General features: G+C 46.3%; 1 protein-coding gene across 4 annotated transcripts in view; it reads right to left on the reverse strand.

Annotated features, from left to right (window-relative positions):
• The window catches only part of HSD17B7 (hydroxysteroid 17-beta dehydrogenase 7), a 169,648-nt gene that overhangs the window by 89,816 nt on the left and 57,802 nt on the right, over positions 1 to 22,030 (reverse strand). For 3 of the 4 annotated variants that reach the window (XM_040407785.1, XM_040407784.1, XM_040407787.1), the window contains exon 3: positions 12,772 to 12,864. The exons of the other annotated variant lie outside the window; for it this stretch is intronic. In XM_040407785.1, the coding sequence (XP_040263719.1) occupies positions 12,772 to 12,864 (93 nt within the window). The remainder of the gene's footprint in view (positions 1 to 12,771; positions 12,865 to 22,030) is intronic. 4 annotated transcript variants of the gene reach the window in all.

Below are 22,030 nucleotides of genomic sequence, written 5' to 3' on the forward strand. Positions count from 1 at the left end.
AAAATGTTGACATTTTGGGTCCATGGCCTGGAAACCCCCCAGATCTTAATCCAATTGAGAACTTGTGGTCAATCCTCAATAGGCGGGTGGACAAACAAAAACCCACTAATTCTGACAAACTCCAAGAAGTGAGTATGAAAGAATGGGTTGCCATCAGTCAGGAATTGGCCCAGAAGTTGATTGAGAGCATGCCCAGTCGAATTGCAGAGGTCCTGAAAAAGAAGGGCCAACACTGCAAATACTGACTCTTTGCATAAATGTCATGTAATTGTCAATAAAAGCCTTTGAAACATATGAAGTGCGTGTAATTATATTTCACTACATCACAGAAACAACTGAAACAAAGATCTAAAAGCAGTTTAGCAGCAAACTTTGTGAAAACATTTGTGTCATTCTCAAAACTTTTGGCCACGACTGTAGATCACACCTCACACAATGCCATTTCCGATCAAAGGATATACTTGGAAATTGTTGGTATAATCTCTCCACCCACTATATGTTTGGGACCTATGTATGTGAACCCCATAGCTAAGACAAAATGCCACTTTGTCAGTTTGCCACAGATATATGTGGGGGACTGTAGAAATGCTACTCTGGTATTCAATATGGAATTTAAGGGTGCTCCATGTGACACAGTGGATACTGACTGTAACAGTTTGTGCTTCTGTCCAACTATGAAAGCTTCTTGTGCCCCCAGGTGTGCATGCCCAGAAGAAACGGACAATAACCAACAGAGTTGTGAGACCAAATTGTGTGGTAATATGAGATGGTTTCAGGGATGGCTGGAACATCATGGTAGAATGATCCCCAAAGTCCTGAAACAAGGACTATACTACATTTGTGGTAACAGAGCTTACTCATGGCTTCCTATGGGGGCATGGGGTAACTGTACCATAGGAAGAGTTGTCCTAGCCATCCGACCATTCTCAAACATTTCATTTACCAATGTGCCTGAAACTCTTCATGAGATGACTGGAAATAAACGGGAGCTTATTTACATCAGCAGATAAATATCTGTAAAGAATAAATCAAGGCAACTGGACTTAATGTAGATTTCTTGAAAACGTTTCACTCGTTCTTCCAACGAGCTTTCTCAATTCTGAGTGACTGTACAAGAATTCTCTGGGAATAAATATGCAACTGAATCAACATCTGGTTTTTATACCCAGCATGGGGTCAAAGGTGTCGATCCCATTATCCTAATTGGAGTCAGTAGGTGATAATGACCTCCTAGAAAAAGGTGTCAAGACAGCATTGTATGTGGCAGACAATAGATGTCTTACCCCCACGCCAATTAGGATAATGGAATCAACACCCTTGACCCCATGCTGGGTATAATGACCTCTGAGCCCATGCTGGGTATAATTACCAGATGTTGATTCAGTTACATATTTATTCCCAGAGAATTCTTGTACAGTCACTCAGAATTGAGAAAGCTCGTTGGAAGAACGAGTGAAACGTTTTCAAGAAATCTACATTAAGTCCAGTAGCCTTGATTTATTCTTTACAGATATACCATGACCTGGATAAATGAGAACCTTCACAGACATCAGCAGATAAAGCCTGGATGTGGTTCCCTTCCTGAACAGGTTGGGGAATTGCGTTAGCAAATAAATTAAATAAAGTATACCAGTATTATGGATGGAATTATTAATGAAACCACAAATTCAATCCATACCCTTAATGAGGAACTGGCACAAGTCAGGAAAGTGGCTCTCCAAAATAGGATGGCCTTAACCTACCTCTTAGCTATAGAGGGTGGGACTTGTGCCATAATAGGAGAAGAATGCTGCACCTGGATCGAGGTTTCACATGATCCCATTGAGGCCCACATCAATAAGGTGAAGGAATTGCAACAAAAAGGCCAGAAACATAGCTAAAGAATGATGGAACCCCTTCTCTTGGATGGGGTCCATAGGTGTTTGGTTCAATAATATGATCTCTGACTTGCTGAAGCCCATGGTGGTAGTGATAGGATTGGTTTTGTCATTAGTAATTTCCAGACAATTAGCAATGTTGTGTATTTCTCGTTGCAATAGGGGAAATCCACTCCCTTAAAAAAAATAATACAACAGCCCTGGAGATGACAGTCTGGAAGCTCCCGTGCTGTGATGTATCTGTTTGCTGTCGTCATCCACTTAGATAGTGTGTGCTTGTGTGATTTAATAAAATGTATGAATGTTTAGGAAAAATGACAACTACCAGACAGACCGGAATCGATGCTTGCATCGCATGGCCTATGCAGCTTATCAGTATACTCTGTGATATATGGGCTGTCTAAGGTGTCATTTGTTTGCTTAGGTAGGCTACAATGGAGCCTTCAGAGGAAACATCTACCATGTGAAGAGATTTTTCAGCGCCCTCAGAAATTGAAAGAGGAGGGAAATGTTAAAGAAGTACCCAGCTTTCCCGGGACAAAGAGACTTTTGTGTTTAATTTCTGTGTGCAAAAAAAATGGGGTAAGCAGCACTCCAGGTCCCAATTTGAGGACAAACGCCAATAAAAAAAAGTTTGTGAGATGGTGCCCACAGATGGGGATCCTGGCTGGGGGTCCCGTCAAGAAACAGTTTATAGTGAAATCCACAGCACTCTTCAATTCAGGTGAAAAAAAACGGTAACTTTATTAGTAACAGCAGTATACAGATAGCAACGTTTCAACCATCTCTGGTCTATCTGTATACTGCTGTTACTAATAAAGTAACAGGTTTTTTTTTCCCACCTGAATTGAAGAGTGCTGTGGATTTCACTAGAAATAATTTCTGTGTGCACCATAAGATGGCAATGATGTGTAAGCTAAAACTATAGACGTTAGCAGTATGTGTTAAGATAAGCTTTATACATGCCAAGTAGCCAGTGTGGTTAAGCATAAACCAGGAGTTAAGCATGGTCTTAGCAATTAACCCTTTAGTAGATTATTTGTGTACCAATCAGCAGTCATTGTTGGAATATTTGTAAACCAATCATGTCAATATTTTAAGAGGTTACACCCTTGGAATGGGTATAAATAAAGGGCCTAGGACACTCCCAATTTGGGATCCTGGCAGAGTTTTAACCTGTATGCAGATTTCTGTCATTTTCCTCAGTCGACGTCATTCACCTTGAACACGTGGCTCGATACTCACGTGACTGACCTTAGGTCTGCCACAACACAGTGGAACTTAGAAAATTAGGTTGTGCCGGCCTCCTACAGACACTAGGCTAAAAACCATTAGACTAGTTTCAGTATAGCCCACCTGGCCAGAGGCAACACTTTTTTTTTTTTACTGTCAGCCATTGGTCCAAATATATTAATGAGACATATAAATATATATTTAAAAAAAATACAAGAAAACATAAGAGCTACTGAAACTCTCCCATTTCACAAGTTAACAGGATTTCCAATATTTATACCATACTGGATAAGACATCATAAATTGGAGCAACGTACACCAACTGTAGGGCCCTATAACAGTTTTAAGAACAGCGGCGCCTGGTTCATTCTCTGTCACTTTGGGGAAAATCTACTATGGCACACCAATCTGAACACTGGCCACAGTAGTGCAGTGGCCAGATGGGGGAGCTCCCTTCCTCTGTTAACCCTTCAAGTATTGGAACGCTGCCACGGCACATAAGCGGCCCAATGGGTGCGGGAGAGAGCTCCCTCCCTCTGTTAACCCTTTCCATACAGCGGTTCCTATGGACCACAGCATGGGACGGGTTAAACGACTGACATTAGCTGCCATCACAGATGTCGGCCGTTACACACACTAATATATAAATATACAGGGTGGGCCATTTATATGGATACACCTTAATAAAATGGGAAATGGTTGGTGATATTAACTTCCTGTTTGTGGCACATTAGTATAGGTGAGGGGGGAAACTTTTCAAGATGGGTGGTGACCATGGCGGCCATTTTGAAGTTGTCCATTTTGAATCCAACTTTTGTTTTTTCAATAGGAAGAGGGTCATGTGACACATCAAACTTATTGGGAATTTCACAAGAAAAACAATGGTTTTTACTTAACTTTATTCTTTCATGAGTTATTTACAAAGTTTCTCTTTGTTTACAGCCATTGACATGTCGCCGAGGTTAACACGTGAGGAGCGGATAGAAATTGTGTTGATGTCTGGTGAATGCAGTAACCGGGTCATTGCAGCAGATTCCAATGCAAGACGAGACCACCCATCTCCCATTCTACAGTTAGCAAACTGCTTGCTAACTGTAAGTTAATATCACCAACCATTCCCATTTCATTAAGGTGTATCCATATAAATGGCCCACCGTATGTGTGTGTGTGTATATAAAATTATTATTTTTTTTATTTTTATTTTTACACACACACACTGCCTGTCAAAAAAAAAAATCACAAAAAAAGAAAAGGTCACACACTATATTTCATTGGACCGCCTTTAGCTTTGATTAAGGCACGCATAAGCTTCTGCAATGTCACAAGATTTATTTCCATCTTGTGTTGCATTAATTTTTCACCAAGATCTTGCATTGATGATGGTAGAGTCTGACCGCTGCGCAAAACCTTCTCCAGCACATCCCAAAGATTCTCAATGGGGTTCAGGTCTGGACACTGTGGTGGCCAATCTATGTGTGAAAATGATGTCTCATGCTCCCTGAACTCTTTCACAATTTGAGCCCGATGAATCCTGGCATTGTCATCTTGGAATATGCCCGTGCCATCAGGGAAGAAAAGAAATAATAATCCATTGATGGAATAACATGGTCATTGATTATGTTTAGGTAGTCAGCTGACCTCATTCTTGGAGCACATACTGTATAAAATAAAATAGAAAATGTCAGTCCTGTGTCCCAAAACACGGACAGTTACTTGCGCTGCTGGTTCCGGTGTAGTGTGGTGGGTAATTCACACTGAAAAGTCATATAGAAAAAGTTTGAAACCGCGCTGCTTATGATTTAGTCATCCGATGCACAAGTGAACGAAGGCTAATACCCTGATTCATTCACTTGTGCATCGGATGACTAAATCATAAGCAGCGCGGTTTCAAACTTTTACTATTGGAGCACATACTGTTGCTGAACCTAGACCTGACCAACTGCAGCAACCCCAGATCATAGCACTGCCCCCACAGGCTTGTACAGGAGGCACTAGGCATGATGGGTGCATCACTTCATCTGCCTCTCTTCTTACCCTGATGCGCCCATCACTCTGGAACAGGGTAAATCTGGGACTCAGACAACATGACCTTCTTCCATTGCTCCAGAGTCCAATCTTTATGATCCCTAGCAAATTTTGGTTTGACTCACTTATTAGTGGTTTTCTTACGGTTACACAGCTGTTCAGTCCCAATCCCTTGAGTTCCCTTCGCATTATGCGTGTGGAAATGCTCTTACTTTCACTATTAAACATAGCCCTAGGTTCTACAGTTTTTTTCTTCGATTCGATTTCACCAAACGTATAAATGATCGCCGATAACGATCATTCAGGATTTTTTTCCCGCCACATTTCTTCCTCGAATACGTTGTGTCCCCACTATCCTTCCAGTTTTTAATAATGCGTTGGACAGTTCTTAACCCAATTTTAGTAGTTTCTGCAATCTCCTTAGATGTTTTCTCTGCTTGGATGCCAATGAATTGACCCTTTTCAAGCAGACTAACATTTTTTCCACGACCACGAGATGTGTCTTTCGACATGGTTGAAATAAGAAGCAACTTATTGCACCAGTTGGTGTTAAATAACTTGTTGCCAGCTGAAAGATAATCGCCCATGCAGTAATTGTCCAATAGGAGGCTCATAGCCGTTTGCTTAGTTAAATCCAGGTGGCGACATTTTGTGTGTGTGTGTGTATGTGTATGTGTATGTGTGTGTGTGTGTATGTATGTGTGTGTGTGTGTGTATGTATGTGTGTGTGTGTGTATGTATGTGTGTGTGTGTATGTATGTATGTGTGTGTGTGTATGTATGTATGTGTGTGTATGTGTGTGTATATGTGTGTGTATATATATATATATATATATATATATATATATATATATTCAGAACCTTTTGCTGACACTATTATGCTCCAAGTAGCAGTGCTCCATGACGAGTATATATGTCATATAGCACTAAGAGGTTAAAGTAACTTGTCCCACAACAAAACATGACCCTTTTACAGTTACACATATAGAATAAGTGTTATTGCTGTCAATGTGAGGCAAAAATTTTATTGCAGCCCCTTGAGTACAATATGTGCCCCTCAAACCAAAACAGTTGTGCACCTTTAACACCTTCTCGACATCAGACATGCAGTACTTTTAGTCCGGCTGCCTCTTGCCGTGCACTGCCGGAACTCCGCCCCCATTATAGTCAATGGGGAAGGAGCGGCAGTCCGGGGGCACACGTGAACTAGCGGCAGGACGGATCAGACAGGCTGTTCACCCGCCGGGACAGCCTGCCAGAGTCCCCTGCCACTAGTACAGAGAAGTGATCAGGAGGGCACAGAAGACACATATGAGCATAGGACCAACACAGATGCCTTCAACTGCCAAGCACACATGCAACAGGTACAAATCTGCTGACAGATGCAGTGCCCCAGACAAAAAAAATAAAAAAATACCTAGTTGCCATTGTCTTCTGAACTGAAAAATTTAGCGAGACAAATTAAATTTTTAGTCGTCAAATCGAAACCAAATCCAAATTTTGGTATCGTGACAACGCTACGCCGATCAGATCGGTGTAGGGTTGTTTCGATACCAAAATTCTGATTCGCTTTCGTCACCATAAAAAGGAGAATTTTTGTGAAACTCACCTGTAAAATCTTTTTCTCGTCTTTTCCATTGGGGGACACAGACCTTGGGTATAGCCTAGGTTATTACTATGAGGAGACACTATGCAAATAAAAAAAGAAAGCTCCTCCTCCCTGGGCTATACCCCCATGTTCCACCGGGAGGACCCCAGTGCGTGCAAAAGCAGTAGGAGAAGGAGACCAAAGCCATAGAGAGCAGAACAACGGAATACCACCATCGGACCGAAGACCTTCAGGACCCGAAGAACTAAACCAACCCTTCCTACAACAGGTAAGAATGGGAGGGAGCTGTGTCCCCCAATGGAAAAGACGAGAAAGATTTTACAGGTGAGTTTCACAAAAAATCTCCTTTTCTCGCACATTCCATTGGGGGACACAGACCATGGGACGTCCTAGAGCAGTCCATGGGGTGGGAAAAACCAGCACCTCCAGGAGAAAACGCCCAATGGTCAAACAGGAACCACCACCTGCAATACCTTGCGCCCAAGGACAGCATCAGCCGATGCCAAAGAGTGCAACTGGTAAAACTTTGTAAAGGTATGCAAGGAAGTCCAGGTGGCCGCCTTACAAAGTTGAGATGCCGAGGCGTGATTACGCCTAGCCCAGGAGGCCCCCACCGCCCTGGTGGAGTGCGCGGTAAGCCCGGCTGGGGGAACCCTGCCACGGGCACGATAAGCCGTGGCAATAGCCGACCGAATCCATCGGGCTACAGAGACCTTGGAAGCCGCCAGACCTTTTACGAGGCCCTTCCGGAATCACGAAAAAGGGAATCCGTACGGCGGAAAGAGGCAGTAACCGACAGGTACACACGCAGAGCCCGGACAATGTCCAGGGAATGGAGAGCGCGCTCCTTGCGGTTCGCCGGAAATTGACAAAAAGAGGGCAGGGCTATATCTTCATTAAGGTGGAAGGCGGAGACCACCTTGACAAAAATGAAGGGACCGGGCACAGCACCGCCTTATCCTGATGGAAGACCAAAGAGGGCTCCCTACAGGAAAGCGCGGCCAGCTCAGATACCCTCCTGATCGAGGTGATCGCCACCAAAAAGACTACCTTCTAGGTGAGAAGATTCAAAGAAACCTCCCTCAAAGGTTCAAAGGGAGCCGCCTGGAGGGAAGACAGATCTAAGTTGAAGTCCCAGGGGGGCAGGGGAGGAACATACGGAGGGAACGAATGCGCCACCCCTTGTAGGAAGGTCCTCACTGGACCGAGCAGAGTCAGAAATCGCTGAAAGAAAATGGCCAGAGGAGAGACCTGACCCTTCAGAGAGCTCAACGACATTCCCATCTCAAGACCCGACTGGAGAAAGGAGAGGACCACCGGAACCGAGAAACGAAGGGGAAAAATGCCCTGTTTCTCACAAAAGGCAAGAAAGGTCTTCCAGGTACAATAGTATAACGGGATGAAACTGTTTTTCTGGCCTTGATCAAGGTCTTCACCACCAGGAGGCCGGAACCTCTTCTTCAGGATGGCGGTCTCAACAGCCACGCCATTAAACGCAGTGACCGTAAATTCTGGTGTAAGAGCGGTCCTTGAGACAGTAGGTCCTCCCTGAGAGGAAGAAGCCACGGCACGTCTGCCAGCATCCGAGTGACGTCCGAGAACCAGGCGAGGCGCGGCCAATCGGGGGCGATGAGAATGGTCGGAATCCCTTCCAACGTGATCTTGCGAAGGACCTTCGGTAGTAGAGGCAGAGGTGGAAAGACAAAGGAGAAAGAAGCTTTGCCACGGAGACACCAGTGCGTCCACCCCGTACACCTCCGGGTCGCGAGCACGGGCCAGAAACGTGGGAACCTTGTTGTTGAGCCTGGACGCCATCAGGTCGACATCCGGGCGGCCCCACTGGCGACAGATGTCCTCGAAAACTTCCGGATTTAAGGATTACTCTCCTGGATCCAACGTGTTGCGGCTGAGAAAGTCTGCCTTCCAATTGTCGATCCCCAGGATGTACACTGCCGATAGTACTGGAACATGAGTCTCCGCCCACTGGAGGATCCTCTCTGCCTCCTGAATCACCGTCTGGCTGCGGGTCCCACTCTGGTGGTTGAGGTAAGCCACGGCCGTGGCATTGTCCGACTGGACCCTTACCGGGAGACCTGCCAGGAGATGAGTCCAGTGAGAAAGGGAGAAGAAAATTGCTCTGAGCTCCAGCACGTTGATCGGAAGGCGGGCCTCTGCCGCCGACCAAAGCCTCTGCACCGTCCGGGTCTGTAGAACACCACCCCAACCTAGGAGGCTGGCGTCTGTGATGACGACTGTCCGGGAGATCGGAAGAAAGGACCTCCATGAGATCAAGTTTTGGGGGGACAGCCACCACAAGAGGTCCGCCCGAACCCAAGGAGGCAGACTGACTCGAGAGGCCAGACCGTGCGACGTCCTGTCCCAAAAGGACAGAATCGCCCGCTGTAGGAGGCAGAGTGTGAAACTGGGCAAAGGAGGCCACCATCAGCCCCAGAACCCTCATGCACTCTCAGATGGAGAGTCGTCGGGAGCGCAGTAGGGGAGATACCGATACCTGAATTCGAGAGGACTTGGAACTCGGAAGGAATATCCGAGCTGCCATGGTGTCCAGAACCATCCCTAGGAAGGTCAACCTCTGAGGGGAGAAGAGATGACTTCTGGACATTGATCAGCCAGCCGAACTGCTCCAGAGTCTGAACAGTGATCCGGACGCTGTCCCTGGCCTGGGGAAGGGAGGAAGCCTTTATCCGTATGTCATCCAGGTAGGGCAACAGAGATATGCCACTGGTACGGAGGAGCGCCAAGATCTTAGTGAATACCCGAGGGGCCGTAGCCAGCCCAAAGGGCATGGTGACAAACTGGTAATGCTGCCCACCGACAGTGAAGCGCAGAAACTTGTGGTGAGATTCTGCTATAGGGACATGCAAATAGGTGTCTTTTATGTCCACCGACGCGAGGAATTCCCCTGGAAGAAGAGAAGCAATAACGGATCGGAGGGACTCCATCCGGAACCTCTGGACCCGCAGAGACCTGTTTAACAGCTTCAGATCTAGAACAGGACGCACCGATCTCTCCTTCTTTGGCACCACAAATAGGTTGGAGTAGAAACCTGCGCCTTGCTCCTCCAAGGAGACTAGAACAATCACTCCCCTGTCCAAAAGGGAAGCGACCGCCTGCAAAAGAGCCGAGGCCCGGACCGGATCCCTTGGGACCCGAGAAGAGAAGAAACGCTCCGGAGGCCTGGAATGCGAATTCTATTTTGTAACCAGATGTTACAATTTCCAGGGCCCAGGCGACCTGGATATGATCTCTCCAAACCTGTTGAAAGGAGAGCAATCGGCCCCCCACCGTAAGAGGTGGGGGCACCCCTTCAGGCGGATGACTGCTTGGGAGCAGCAGGGGGCGGGCTGACTGTGGCCGCGGCTTAAAGGCAGGTTTCTTACAGGAGTCCTGAGAGCCACCCGGGAAGGGGGCCGCCGCAGATCTAGAAGAGGAGAAGCGACGAAAGGACTGGTTACTAGAACCGGAGGACTGATCTCCAAAAGGTGCGCTTGGATCTAGATTGGGGCGGGTTGGTACTCTTGCCCCCCGTCGCGTCAGAGATGATCTCGTCCAGCTTAGCACCAAAAAGCCTGGAACCCAAAAAGGGGAGGTTAGTGAGGGAACGTTTAGAGGAAGCGTCAGCGTCCCAAACCTTCAACCAGACTTCTCTATGCTGTGTGACCGAAAGGGCCGAGATACGCGCAAAGAGAATGCTAACATCAATGGAAGCTTCGCAGAGAAACTTCGTCGCCTGTGACATCTGGAGGACAAAATTTAAGGTGTCCGCAGAGGCATCCTGCTCCACCAGGTCCTGATGGTGGCGCTGCAACCATACAGAAAGCGCTCTGGATACCCAGGCCGAGGCGAAAGCGGGCCGCAGGCCAGTGCCTGCCAGAGTGAAGATGGTTTTGGATAAAGAATCCAAACGCCTGTCGACTGCATCCCGTAGAGACGAACCGTCCAAGACAGGAATGGCCGTATTCTTAGCTAATCTGGCCACCGGCGGGTCAACCTTAGGAGGAGAAGACCACTGCTGCACATTTTCTGCAGGAAATGGATAAAGAGTAGCCATACGTTTCGTAGCAGAAAACAGATGATTCGGGCTGTCCCAGGCCTTAGAGAGGACCTTGTCGAACTCGCCATGTATGGGGAATACCACAGTTTGAGGTTTCTTCGAGTGGAAAAGAGGGAATTCCTGGCCACCAGTGGAAGGAGATTCCCCCTGGATATCGAAAGTATCCCGGACCGCCGCCACCAAGTCTGCCACCGAAGTGGACAGCTTGGGCGAGGGCTCCAGCTCTGTGTCCTCGTCAGAACTGGATCTCGCCCCTTCCAATCTAGGATCTCTGCGAGGAGGGGGAAGTGTCTGAACGGGCCTCTAGGCGAGGAGGGGAAGCAGAATCATCCGAGGAAGGATGCTGCTGTGTACGCTGCCTCTTAGTGGTTGAGCATCCTCTGTGGGAACCACTGGGAAGCGGTATGGTGTTAGCCGCAGGATCCGTAGACGCCATGGCGGCCCGAGAGACTTGGGCTAAGTCAGCGGCCGCCCTAGAAATGGCAGAGGGCCGGGTTCCGCGTGCTCTGACAGGGTGGAGGGAGGACTGGGCTGAGTAAGAGGGGGAGGAGAGGATGATCCTGTCCAGAGGCAAGGCAAGAGTCACAGGATCTAGAGACCGAAAGTGGTAAGCAGCAAACCTTACATAGCCCCAGTGGGGCCAGAGGGGCCGACTTGGATTTTTGTGAGGCCCCAGGATTTGGCATGATGGCGGTAATCCTGCAATGGAAGGGGCCAGGGTCTCCTACCGTTCCTGCAGCACGCAATGGAGCCGGGAGCAGCCGAGAGCGCTGACCGGAAGTAGCAGAAGACAGAGCGCCGCCCACAAATCGCGTCAGGAGGCGTGAAACCCGCGAGGAAAAAATGAAAATAAGAAGACGCCCCCTAGACACCGCCGAGGAAAGCCAGGAAGTTGCCACTTATGTAGCCTCTCCCCCCTCAAATCCCCCACCAAGCGGCCCTAGCGTCACACCGGGAGACAGGGAAGGCAATGTACTTATCTGCGTCCTGTAGTCTTCGCCCCTCAAATCCACACCAGCGGAGGTCACCTCTCAGTCAGCTGGCACAAGGAGTGGCAGTGATCTGGAGGGCAGGAAGGTGACCCCGAATCTGGTAGGCCGCCGGAGCTGCAGATCGAGCCCGGTTCCACTTAACTTCTGGGGGAGGGTGGGAGGTAGCCGGGGACGTCAATTCGACCCCGGCGGTTGCTCCACCAAGAGAGTAGAGAGAATGTCATCCTCCTTATCCGACACTAAGCAAGAACTGGGGTGCTCCCGGTGGAACATGGGGGGTATAGTCCAAGGAGGAGGAGCTTTCTTTTTTTATTTGCATAGTGTCTCCTCCTAGTAATGACCTAGGCTATACCCATGGTCTGTGTCCCCCAATGGAATGTGCGAGAAAAAGTATTGCAATACTCAATACCACGCAAAAACATACCCCAAAAAAAGCTGCGTGCATTTCGCATTTTATGAAACGTTCGGCCCATAATAGAACAGTCCTATCCTATTTTTGTGGGGTGACAAGGTGACAAAAAAATGGCGAATCGCATGGTTTTTATTTATTTCTGTTACGGCGCTCACCGCATAGGAGATCCTGCACTGCAAATCAGTAACACTGCCATAGACACCAGCAGAAACTTTCTAGGCATTGATAACCTGGCTCCTGTGATTTCTCCAGTGCTGTGGAATATGTTAGTGCTATATAAGCAATGTAAAATAATACATTATTGCATTCATCCAACCATGTCCGTTTGGTGGACTACAAACTGCAAATCCACAAAACACAGAGGGCATGTGCACCCTGCATCACGGTGCGGACCCATTGACTTAAAATCGGTCCACGATCCGCATGTTGCGGCGAAAGATGGGACATGTCCTATATTTTTGTGGCATAGCCGCAGGGACCCAGAGGCACACAAAACGGACACAGTATGAAGGCACCCTTACAAAAAGTGTTCAAATTAACTTACTTTACCTGGAAAACAGACCCTTTACAAAGGCTTTGAGGCTTACTTGAGGATTTGGCATTATACCAGCATTCAGATATAAATAGTCAATCTGTTTATACCTAGAAGTGAAGAAAACACATTTTAGACAATTAGCCCCTTTCACACTTGCGCTATTGATTCCTGTTGTTCTGTTCCGTTATAGGAGAACAACAAAAGTAACTAAAGTCGGCAAAAAAACTCACCTGAAGGGAGCCAAATAGATCCCAATGGCATCTGTTCAGTTTCCATTCAGGAGTCTACTCTAAAGGGGTTCTGCAGTTTTTTTAAACTGATGATCTATCCGACACCCGGAACCTTTGCCGATCAGCTGTTTGAGAAGGCAGCGGCGCTGGCAGTAGAGCTGCGGCCTTCTTGCGGTTTACCGCAGGCCCAGTGACGTCACGACTAGTATCGATGGCCTGGGCGGGGCTAAGCTCTGTTGATACTAGTCGTGACGTCACTGGGCCTGCGGTAAACAGCGAGAAGGCCGCTGCACTACTGCCAGAGCCGCTGCCTTCTCAAACAGCTGACCGGCGGAGGTCCCGGGTGTCGGACCCCCGCCGATCAGATGCTGATGATCTATCCAGAGTTTTAAAAAATGCAGAACCCCTTTAAACAGAAAAAATATAATAAGTCCTACATGCAGAACGTTTCTCTAAAAAAAAATTAAAAAATTGAGAAATCTATGTTTTTTCACACGTTGCAGTGAATGGGAGATTGAAATGCAAGACAAACAATGGATATTAAACATATCCATTTTTACTAGATACTTCCTACTTCCTTTAATACACTTCAAATCTTTATTTAAAAAAGAAATTTCACAAAAATGTATGTTTTTGTTAAAAAGACACACAATGTATGAAAATGTATGCACTTCTGTCAAACGTATATGTTAAAAAAAAGTACAGATGATCACAAAATTGCATAATTTGTATACTTTTTTTATGCATGTCTAAATCTATCCGCTTTATGTACAGCAAAAACTAGATGTAAACAGCCCCTGAGTGTCCAACGCAGATCAGATCAGGCTTTATATGTACTTGATTATATCACCATAACTTACTGTTGTGTCCATACAAACAATTCTGCCCTTAGATAAAGCAGAATACGGTTCACTTTATAAATTCATTTTAGTCTCATCATAACCACACAGCTAAATGAACAAAATTATGATACACACAGCACCAGAAGAAAAGGAAAACTGTACACAAAAAAAATGATAAAAATGTTTATTTGAATATATCCTATGAGGAGACAGAGAAAACCGGTATTATGTATGATTTGACTTCGATCTCCATTGCGTAGTAAAGTTGGGAGCTGTAAGGGTACTTTCACACTTGTAGCAGAGGATTCCGGCAGGCAGTTCCATCACCGAATCAGGACACAAACTGATGGCATTTGTCAGACTGATTCGGATGCGGATCCGTCTGACAAATGCATTGAAATACCGGATCCATCTCTCCGGTGTCATCCGGAAAAACTGATCTGGTATTAATTTTTTTTGCATTTTTGAAAGTCTGCACATGCACAGACCGGAAAGCTGGATACGTTTTGACAAAACACTTAATGCTGGCTCCGGCACTAATAGACTTCAATGTAAATTAATGCCGTATCCGGCAAGTGATCAGTATTTTTGCCGGAGATAAAACTGCAGCATGCTGAGGTATTATCTCCGTCCAAAAAACTTAAAAGGGACTGAACTGATTTATCCTGAACGGAATTCTCTCCATTCAGAATGCATTAGGATAAAACTGCGACAGAACTCAATACCGCTAGTGTGAAAGTACCCTAAGCTGTCCACATTCGAGTTCTGCAGGAACAGACTACCAGAATCCATCATAGCCGGACACTGCCGAATCACTATAAATGGAATCCGACAGTGCATGGTAATGCCAGATACTGTAATTCCGGTAGTCTGCTCCTCTGCTAGAAGAGAGTACCAGATATATTGAATGGAGATGTGAGCCTCTTACTTAAGTCCAAAAAAAGCTGTTTTTTGTGAATTTTTTTTTCCAAATAAACCATTTATACCTTCAAAGAAGTCAAGTGACGTGGGATTGGTTATATTTTTGGACAATGGGAAAGGGGAACAGTCATGTTTCTTCATTTTTATTTTAGGCTACTTTCACACTTGCATTCGGTGCAGAGCCGTCTGGTATCTGCACAAACGGATCCGCACCTATAATGCAAACGCTTGCATCCGTTCAGAACGGATCCGTCTGCATAACTTTTTTTCAGATCTGATTTTTCACTTTGTGAAAACTCAGATCCGACAGTACAGTCATGGCCAAAAGTTTTGAGAATGACACAAATATTAGTTTTCATAAAGTTTGCTGCTAAACTGCTTTTAGATCTTTGTTTCAGTTGTTTCTGTGATGTAGTGAAATATAATTACACGCACTTCATACGTTTCAAAGGCTTTTATTGACAATTACATGACATTTATGCAAAGAGTCAGTATTTGCAGTGTTGGCCCTTCTTATTCAGGACCTCTGCAATTCGACTGGGCATGCTCTCAATCAACTGCTGAGCCAATTCCTGACTGATAGCAACCCATTCTTTCATAATCACTTCTTGGAGTTTGTCAGAATTAGTGGGTTTTTGTTTGTCCACCCGCCTCTGGAGGATTGACCACAAGTTCTTAATGGGATTAAGATCTGGGGAGTTTCCAGGCCATGGGCCCAAAATGTCCCCGAGCCACTTAGCTATCACTTTTGCATTATGGCACGGTGCTCCATCGTGCTGGAAAATGCATTGTTCTTCACCAAACTGTTGTTGGATTGTTGGAAGAAGTTGTTGTTGGAGGGTGTTTTGGTACCATTCTTTATTCATGGCTGTGTTTTTGGGCAAAATTGTGAGTGAGCCCACTCCCTTGGATGAGAAGCAACCCCACACATGAATGGTCTCAGGATGCTTTACTGTTGGCATGACACAGGACTGATGGTAGCGCTCACCTTTTCTTCTCCGGACAAGCCTTTTTCCTGATGCCCCAAACAATCGGAAAGAGGCTTCATCGGAGAATATGACTTTGCCCCAGTCCTCAGCAGTCCATTCACCATATTTTCTGCAGAAGATCAATCTGTCCCTGATGTTTTTTTTGGAGAGAAGTGGCTTCTTTGCTGCCCTTCTTGACACCAGGCCATCTTCCAAAAGTCTTCGCCTCACTGTGCGTGCAGATGCGCTCACACCTGCCTGCTGCCATTCCTGAGCAAGCTCTGCACTGGTGGCACTCCGATCCCGCAGCTGAATCCTCTTTAGGAGATGATCCTGGCGCTTGCTGGACTTTCTTGGACGCCCTGAAGCCTTCTTAACAAGAATTGAACCTCTTTCCTTGAAGTTCTTGATAATCCTATAAATTGTTGATTGAGGTACAATCTTAGTAGCCACAATATCCTTGCCTGTGAAGCCATTTTTATGCAACGCAATAATGGCTTCACGCATTTATTTGCAGGTCACCATGGTTAACAATGGAAGAACAATGATTTCAAGCATCACCCTCCTTTTACCATGTCAAGTCTGCCATTTTAACCCAATCAGCCTGACATAATGATCTCCAGCCTTGTGCTCGTCAACATTCTCACCTGAGTTAACAAGACGATTACTGAAATGATCTCAGCAGGTCATTTAATGACAGCAATGAAATGCAGTGGAAAGTTTTTTTTGGGGATGAAGTTAATTTTCATGGCAAAGAAGGACTATGCAATTCATCTGATCACTCTTCATAACATTCTGGAGTATATGCAAATAGCTATTATAAAAACTTAAGCAGCAACTTTTCCAATTTCCAATATTTATCTAATTCTCAAAACTTTTGGCCACGACTGTATATTCGAACACAGAGGTGTTCCCATGGTGATGGGAACGCTTCAAGTTAGAATATACTAAAAGAACTGTGTACATAACTGCCCCCTGCTGCCTGGCAGCACCCGATCTTACAGGGGGCTGTGATCCACACAATTAACCCCTCAAGTGCCGCACCTGAGGGGTTAATTGTGCGTATCATTGCCCCCTGTAAGAGATCAGGTGCTGCCAGGCAGCAGGGGCCAGACCCCCCTCCCTCCCCGGTTTTAAATTCATTGGTGGCCAGTGCGGCCCCCCTCCCTCCCCAGTATTATATTCATTGGTGGCCAGTGCGGCCTCCCCTCCCCCCATCATTGGTGGCAGCGGAGAGTACAGATCGGAGTCCCAGTTTAAATCGCTGGGGCTCCGATCGGTTACCATGGCAGCCAAGACGCTACTGCAGTCCTGGCTGCCATGGTTTCTTAGTAATTTTAGAAGCATTATACTTACCTGCGCTGTCTGTGACCGGCCAGTCGCTCCTCCTACTGGTAATTGAAAGGTCTGTGCTATAAGCAATGCACCGCACAGACCTTTCACTTACCAGTAGGAGGAGCGCCTGGCTGGTCACTGACATCGCAGGTAAGTATAATGCTTCTAAAATTGCTAAGTAACCATGGCAGCCAGGACTGCAGTAGCGTCTTGGCTGCCATGGTAACCGATCGGAGCCCCAGCGATTAAACTGGGACTACGATCAGAACTCTCCGCTGCCACCAATGATGGGGGGGTGATTTTAATTAGGGGGGGGGGGGGGGGAGAGGAGGCCGCACTGGCCACCAATGAATATAATACTTGGGAGGGAGGGAGGGAGGGGGGCCGCACTGGCCACCAATGAATATAATACTGGGGAGGGAGGGAGGGAGGGAGGGGGGCCGCACTGGCCACCAATGAATATAATACTGAGGAGGGAGGGAGGGGGGCCGCACTGGCCACCAATGAATATAATACTGGGGAGGGAGGGAGGGGGGCCGCACTGGCCACCAATGAATATAATACTGGGGAGGGAGGGAGGGGGGCCGCACTGGCCACCAATGAATATAATACTGGGGAGGGAGGGGGGCCGCACTGGCCACCAATAAATATAATACTGGGGAGAGAGGGGGGCCGCACTGGCCACCAATGAATATAATACTGGGGAGGGAGGCCGCACTGGCCACCAATGAATATAATACTGGGGAGGGAGGCCGCACTGGCCACCAATGAATATAATACTGGGGAGGGAGGGAGGGGGGCCGCACTGGCCACCAATGAATATAATACTGGGGAGGGAGGCCGCACTGGCCACCAATGAATTTAAAACTGGGGAGGGAGGGGGGTCTGGTACCTGAGGGGTTAATTGTGCAGATCACAGCCCCCTGTAAGAGATCAGGTGCTGCCAGGCAGCAGGGGGCAGTTATTACACAGTTCTCAGTATATTCTAACTTGAAGCGTCCCCATCACTATGGGAACGCCTCTGTGTTAGAATATACTGTCGGATCTAAGTTTCACGATCTAAGTCAAATCCGATGGTATAGTCTAACACAGAGGCGTTCCCATGGTGATGGGGACGCTTCAAGTTAAAATATACCATCGGATTGGAGAAAACTCCGATCCGATGGTTTATTAATAGGGACTCCTGACTTTACATTGAAAGTCAATGGGGGACGGATCAGTTTGCAATTGCACCATATTGTGTCAACGTCAAACGGATCCGTCCCCATTGACTTGCATTGTAAGTCTGGACGGATCCGTTTGGCTCCGCACGGCCAGGCGGACACCCGAACGCTGCATTCAGGTGTCAGCCAAACGGTGCCAAACTGAGCCATTCTGAGCGGATCTGCATCCACTCAGAATTCCTTGGGGCTGTACGGACAGCTTGTGAGAGCCTTCAAACGGAATTCACAAGCGGAACCCCGAACGCAAGTGTGAAAGTAGCCTTATACGGATCAGTTAAACTGATGGAAAGAACAATCCATAACATTAATGCCCACGTCGCTCTGTATAACTAAATTAAAACTTTTGAAAGAAAAACCATGATTACTCCACTGTCTCAGACAAGATCCATACTATCAACACAACCAAATCACTGCTTATTAATCCGGGAGGCGGTATCTTCTCAAATCAATCTTTCCTACTATTTTCTACTCAGAGGAAAGGAGATGATCATACCAAAGAACCACAAAATAAATATAAGGGTACTTTCCCACTTTTTGCGTTAAACTTTTCTGGTATTGAGTTCCGTCACAGGGGCTCAATACCGGAAAAAAAACACTTCAGTTTTATCCTAATGCATTCTGAATGGAGAGCAATCCGTTCAGTATGCATCAGTTCAGCCTCTCTTACGGTTTTTGGCCGGAGAAAATACCGCAGCATGCTGCATTTTTCTCTCCGGTAGAAATAACTCGAAAAGGAAGATAACACAAGATTGATGCGTAAAATCACAAAAAAAAAAAAATAAGAAAAAAAAAAATCCTAAAAGTCGCTGAAATCAGTGATCAATTGTTAACCTAAAACATAACTTAATTTATACATCAATAAAAGGATAGGCCCTAAAGGTAGTAAAATAAATCAAAATAGCTGCTTGTAAGCAATCGCACAAATATTCACGCAAGTAAGAAACTTAGTGCACAGCGGCACTTGGTATGGAAAACCTTGTTCCTACCGCTGTCGTCCGGATCCAGTATGCAATCAGTATCCAGGTAAGTACCAATCAATCCACTTAGAGGAGACTGTATGCTGCAATACCTGTAGGGTATAATTTGGGGTCTATTATGTTTATAATGTAGACCTGTGGTGGAATGGCCCTAGCCTCTAGATGTTGGAGCAGCCTCACCACAGGGCACTCGTCCTTAAAAGGGTGACCCGTCCGGAGCCTTTCCCTGTCCGCTGGCCCTGATACAGCCCTATCCTAATCCCAGTCCCTACATGCACGTTTCATATTCAAGTAGAACAATCATCAGGGGAATTAGTCAGGATATCTAGGCAAGATGAGAATCAAGGGAAGATTGTGGTGGGGATATATAAACCCAAAACCCACACAATCAACAGTATGATAAACTGTTCCCTCAGTGGATGGAGAGGTGATACCAGTTATAACACACCTCACCACCCAATAGTTGTAAGGAAGAGGGGGGAAAGGGAGGACTAGATAAAACTCCCTAGCCTCTCAAAAGGGCATGATAACGGCCACGGGCAATAGATCGCACCCGTGCTGTCAATGCGAGGCCAAAATGTCTTGGAGGTCCTCATTGTACCACTTGCAACACACCCACTACATTTGAAACAACCCTCGGGTTTACGGTCCAACCAGATGCCAAGTGTTGGACCTGGAGAGTAGTGACTACGGACCAAGATATCCCTGAGACTTTGGCCCCTTCTAAGTGTTATTTGTGGGTAATTATGTACAATCTCACAGATATCAGGGTCCATAATGAGGATTGACCAGTTTTTTTTAAGGATGTCTCTTACTTTGTCAGACATCCCATCAAATGTGCCAATCAGGCGAATCTTATGATCCCCTTGCTTTTTCTTCTTAGGAGTCAGGAGATCTGTGCTGGATGTCGATCTAGCCCTCTGGAACGCCTGTCACAACACAATGTCTGGGTAACCTCTAGTGCAAAACCTTTCCCTGAGGTCCCGATTTGGTTAAAAAAAACTCACGGTTTTCGGAGCAGTTACAACGTACACACAAGTACTGCCCTCCCTTTTTAAGAGGGGTGGGGTGGCTACTAGACCAGTGTAAAACTGAGTTCATAGAGGTAGGTTTTCTGTAGATTGTGGTGCACAATTCATCAGATTTACCCCCTAGAAATACAGATGTCCAAGAATGGCAACGGGTTTGGGTCCACCTCATAAGTAAATCTTAAGACAATTTCATTACAGTTGAGTTTGTCCACAAACTGTGTGAAGGTGGGTCTGGAATCGTTCCAAATGATGAATAGGTCGTCGATGTACCGGGCCCACAACAAAATGGCCCCAGTACTCGACAACATGCCTTCACCAAAAACCACGGTGGATTCCCACCAGCCCAGGAGCAGGTTGGCATAAGATGGTGCACACGAACAACCCACTGCTGTACCCCTGAGCTGGTGGTAAATCTTATCGTCAAAGAGAAAAAAAAATGTGCGTGAGCAGATATCTTAGTAATCTCAGCACAAAAACATTGTGCTGGGAGTACTGCTGCCCCCTCATACTCAAAAAATGTTCAACAGCTCTCAGGCCAAACTCGTGGGGGATTGAAGAATACAGTGCCTCCACGTCAATGCTCGCCAGCATCGAATGTTTCTTGATAGTGATGCCGTCCAATCTCTTGAGGAGATCCATCATGTCCCTCGTGTACGATGAAAGTGGTGTCACGAAGGGCATGAGGATCTTCTCAATGTACACGCCTAGATTTTGGCAAATACTCCTGACAATTGGTCTGCCTTTAAGTGGTTTTGTCCCCTTATGAATTTTTGGCAGACTAGAATGTCGCTGTTACAGGGAGACTGGGATTGAGGAAGTCCTACTGCTACTTTGAAATCAGTAATCCCTCGAGTTCAAGTAGGTCTGAATCAGTGGGATTTGAGGCCAAGATCGCATAGTTTCCTCTGTCACGAAGAATCCGGGCACACATTGATTGATAATTCGACCGATTCATAACCACAGTGTTTCCCCCTTTGTCGGAGGGTTAAAAGGGAACCTGTCACCGGGATTTTGTGTATAGAGCTGAGGACATGGGTTGCTAGATGGCCGCTAGCACATCTGCAATACCCAGTCCCCATAGCTCTGTGTGCTTTTATTGTGTAAAAAAAAAATAATTTGATACATATGCAAATTAACCTGAGATGAGTCCTGTCCCTGACTCATCTCAGGAACAGGACTCATCTAAGGTTAACCCAAGTCAAGGCACTTTCGTCTATCATTGTTTTTGTAGAATTTGTGCCAACGTAATTTACGAACAAGCTGTTGTAAATCTTTGACCCAGATAAAAGGATCAAAACGGCAGGTTGGGACAAATGAAAGGCCATTTCAGTCTCAAGTAAAGTCCTATCCGAAAAATGAACTATTTTTGGGCCGTCTGCTCTCGGGGGTTGGTAAGATTTCTGAAGTGGTAGGTCACTCCCTGATCTAAAAAAGTATTAGTGGGCGTAGTGGTGTAATCTCCACCTCTACCACCCCTGCCTCTGCCTCTACCCCTGTTTTTTTTAATCAAGGTTGGGCCTGTTTGTTTCCATTCACTGTCTGATATTTCGGTCTCAGTCATGGACAAATCCGAATTACTCTCCCTAATTGGGGAGGGGGGGGGATGGTCTTTCTTTTAAGACTAAATAGGCTTTGTTATAAACTCTTGGAGATTAAATTGCCTGCGTTTTCCCTCTCAAAAAATACTGGAATTTCTCAATTGATGCTTGCAACTGTAGTTCTTTATTACTATATTCAGGATCTTGG

The sequence above is a fragment of the Bufo bufo genome, chromosome 9 (assembly GCF_905171765.1).
Source record: "Bufo bufo chromosome 9, aBufBuf1.1, whole genome shotgun sequence".
Lineage (NCBI taxonomy): Eukaryota > Metazoa > Chordata > Amphibia > Anura > Bufonidae > Bufo > Bufo bufo.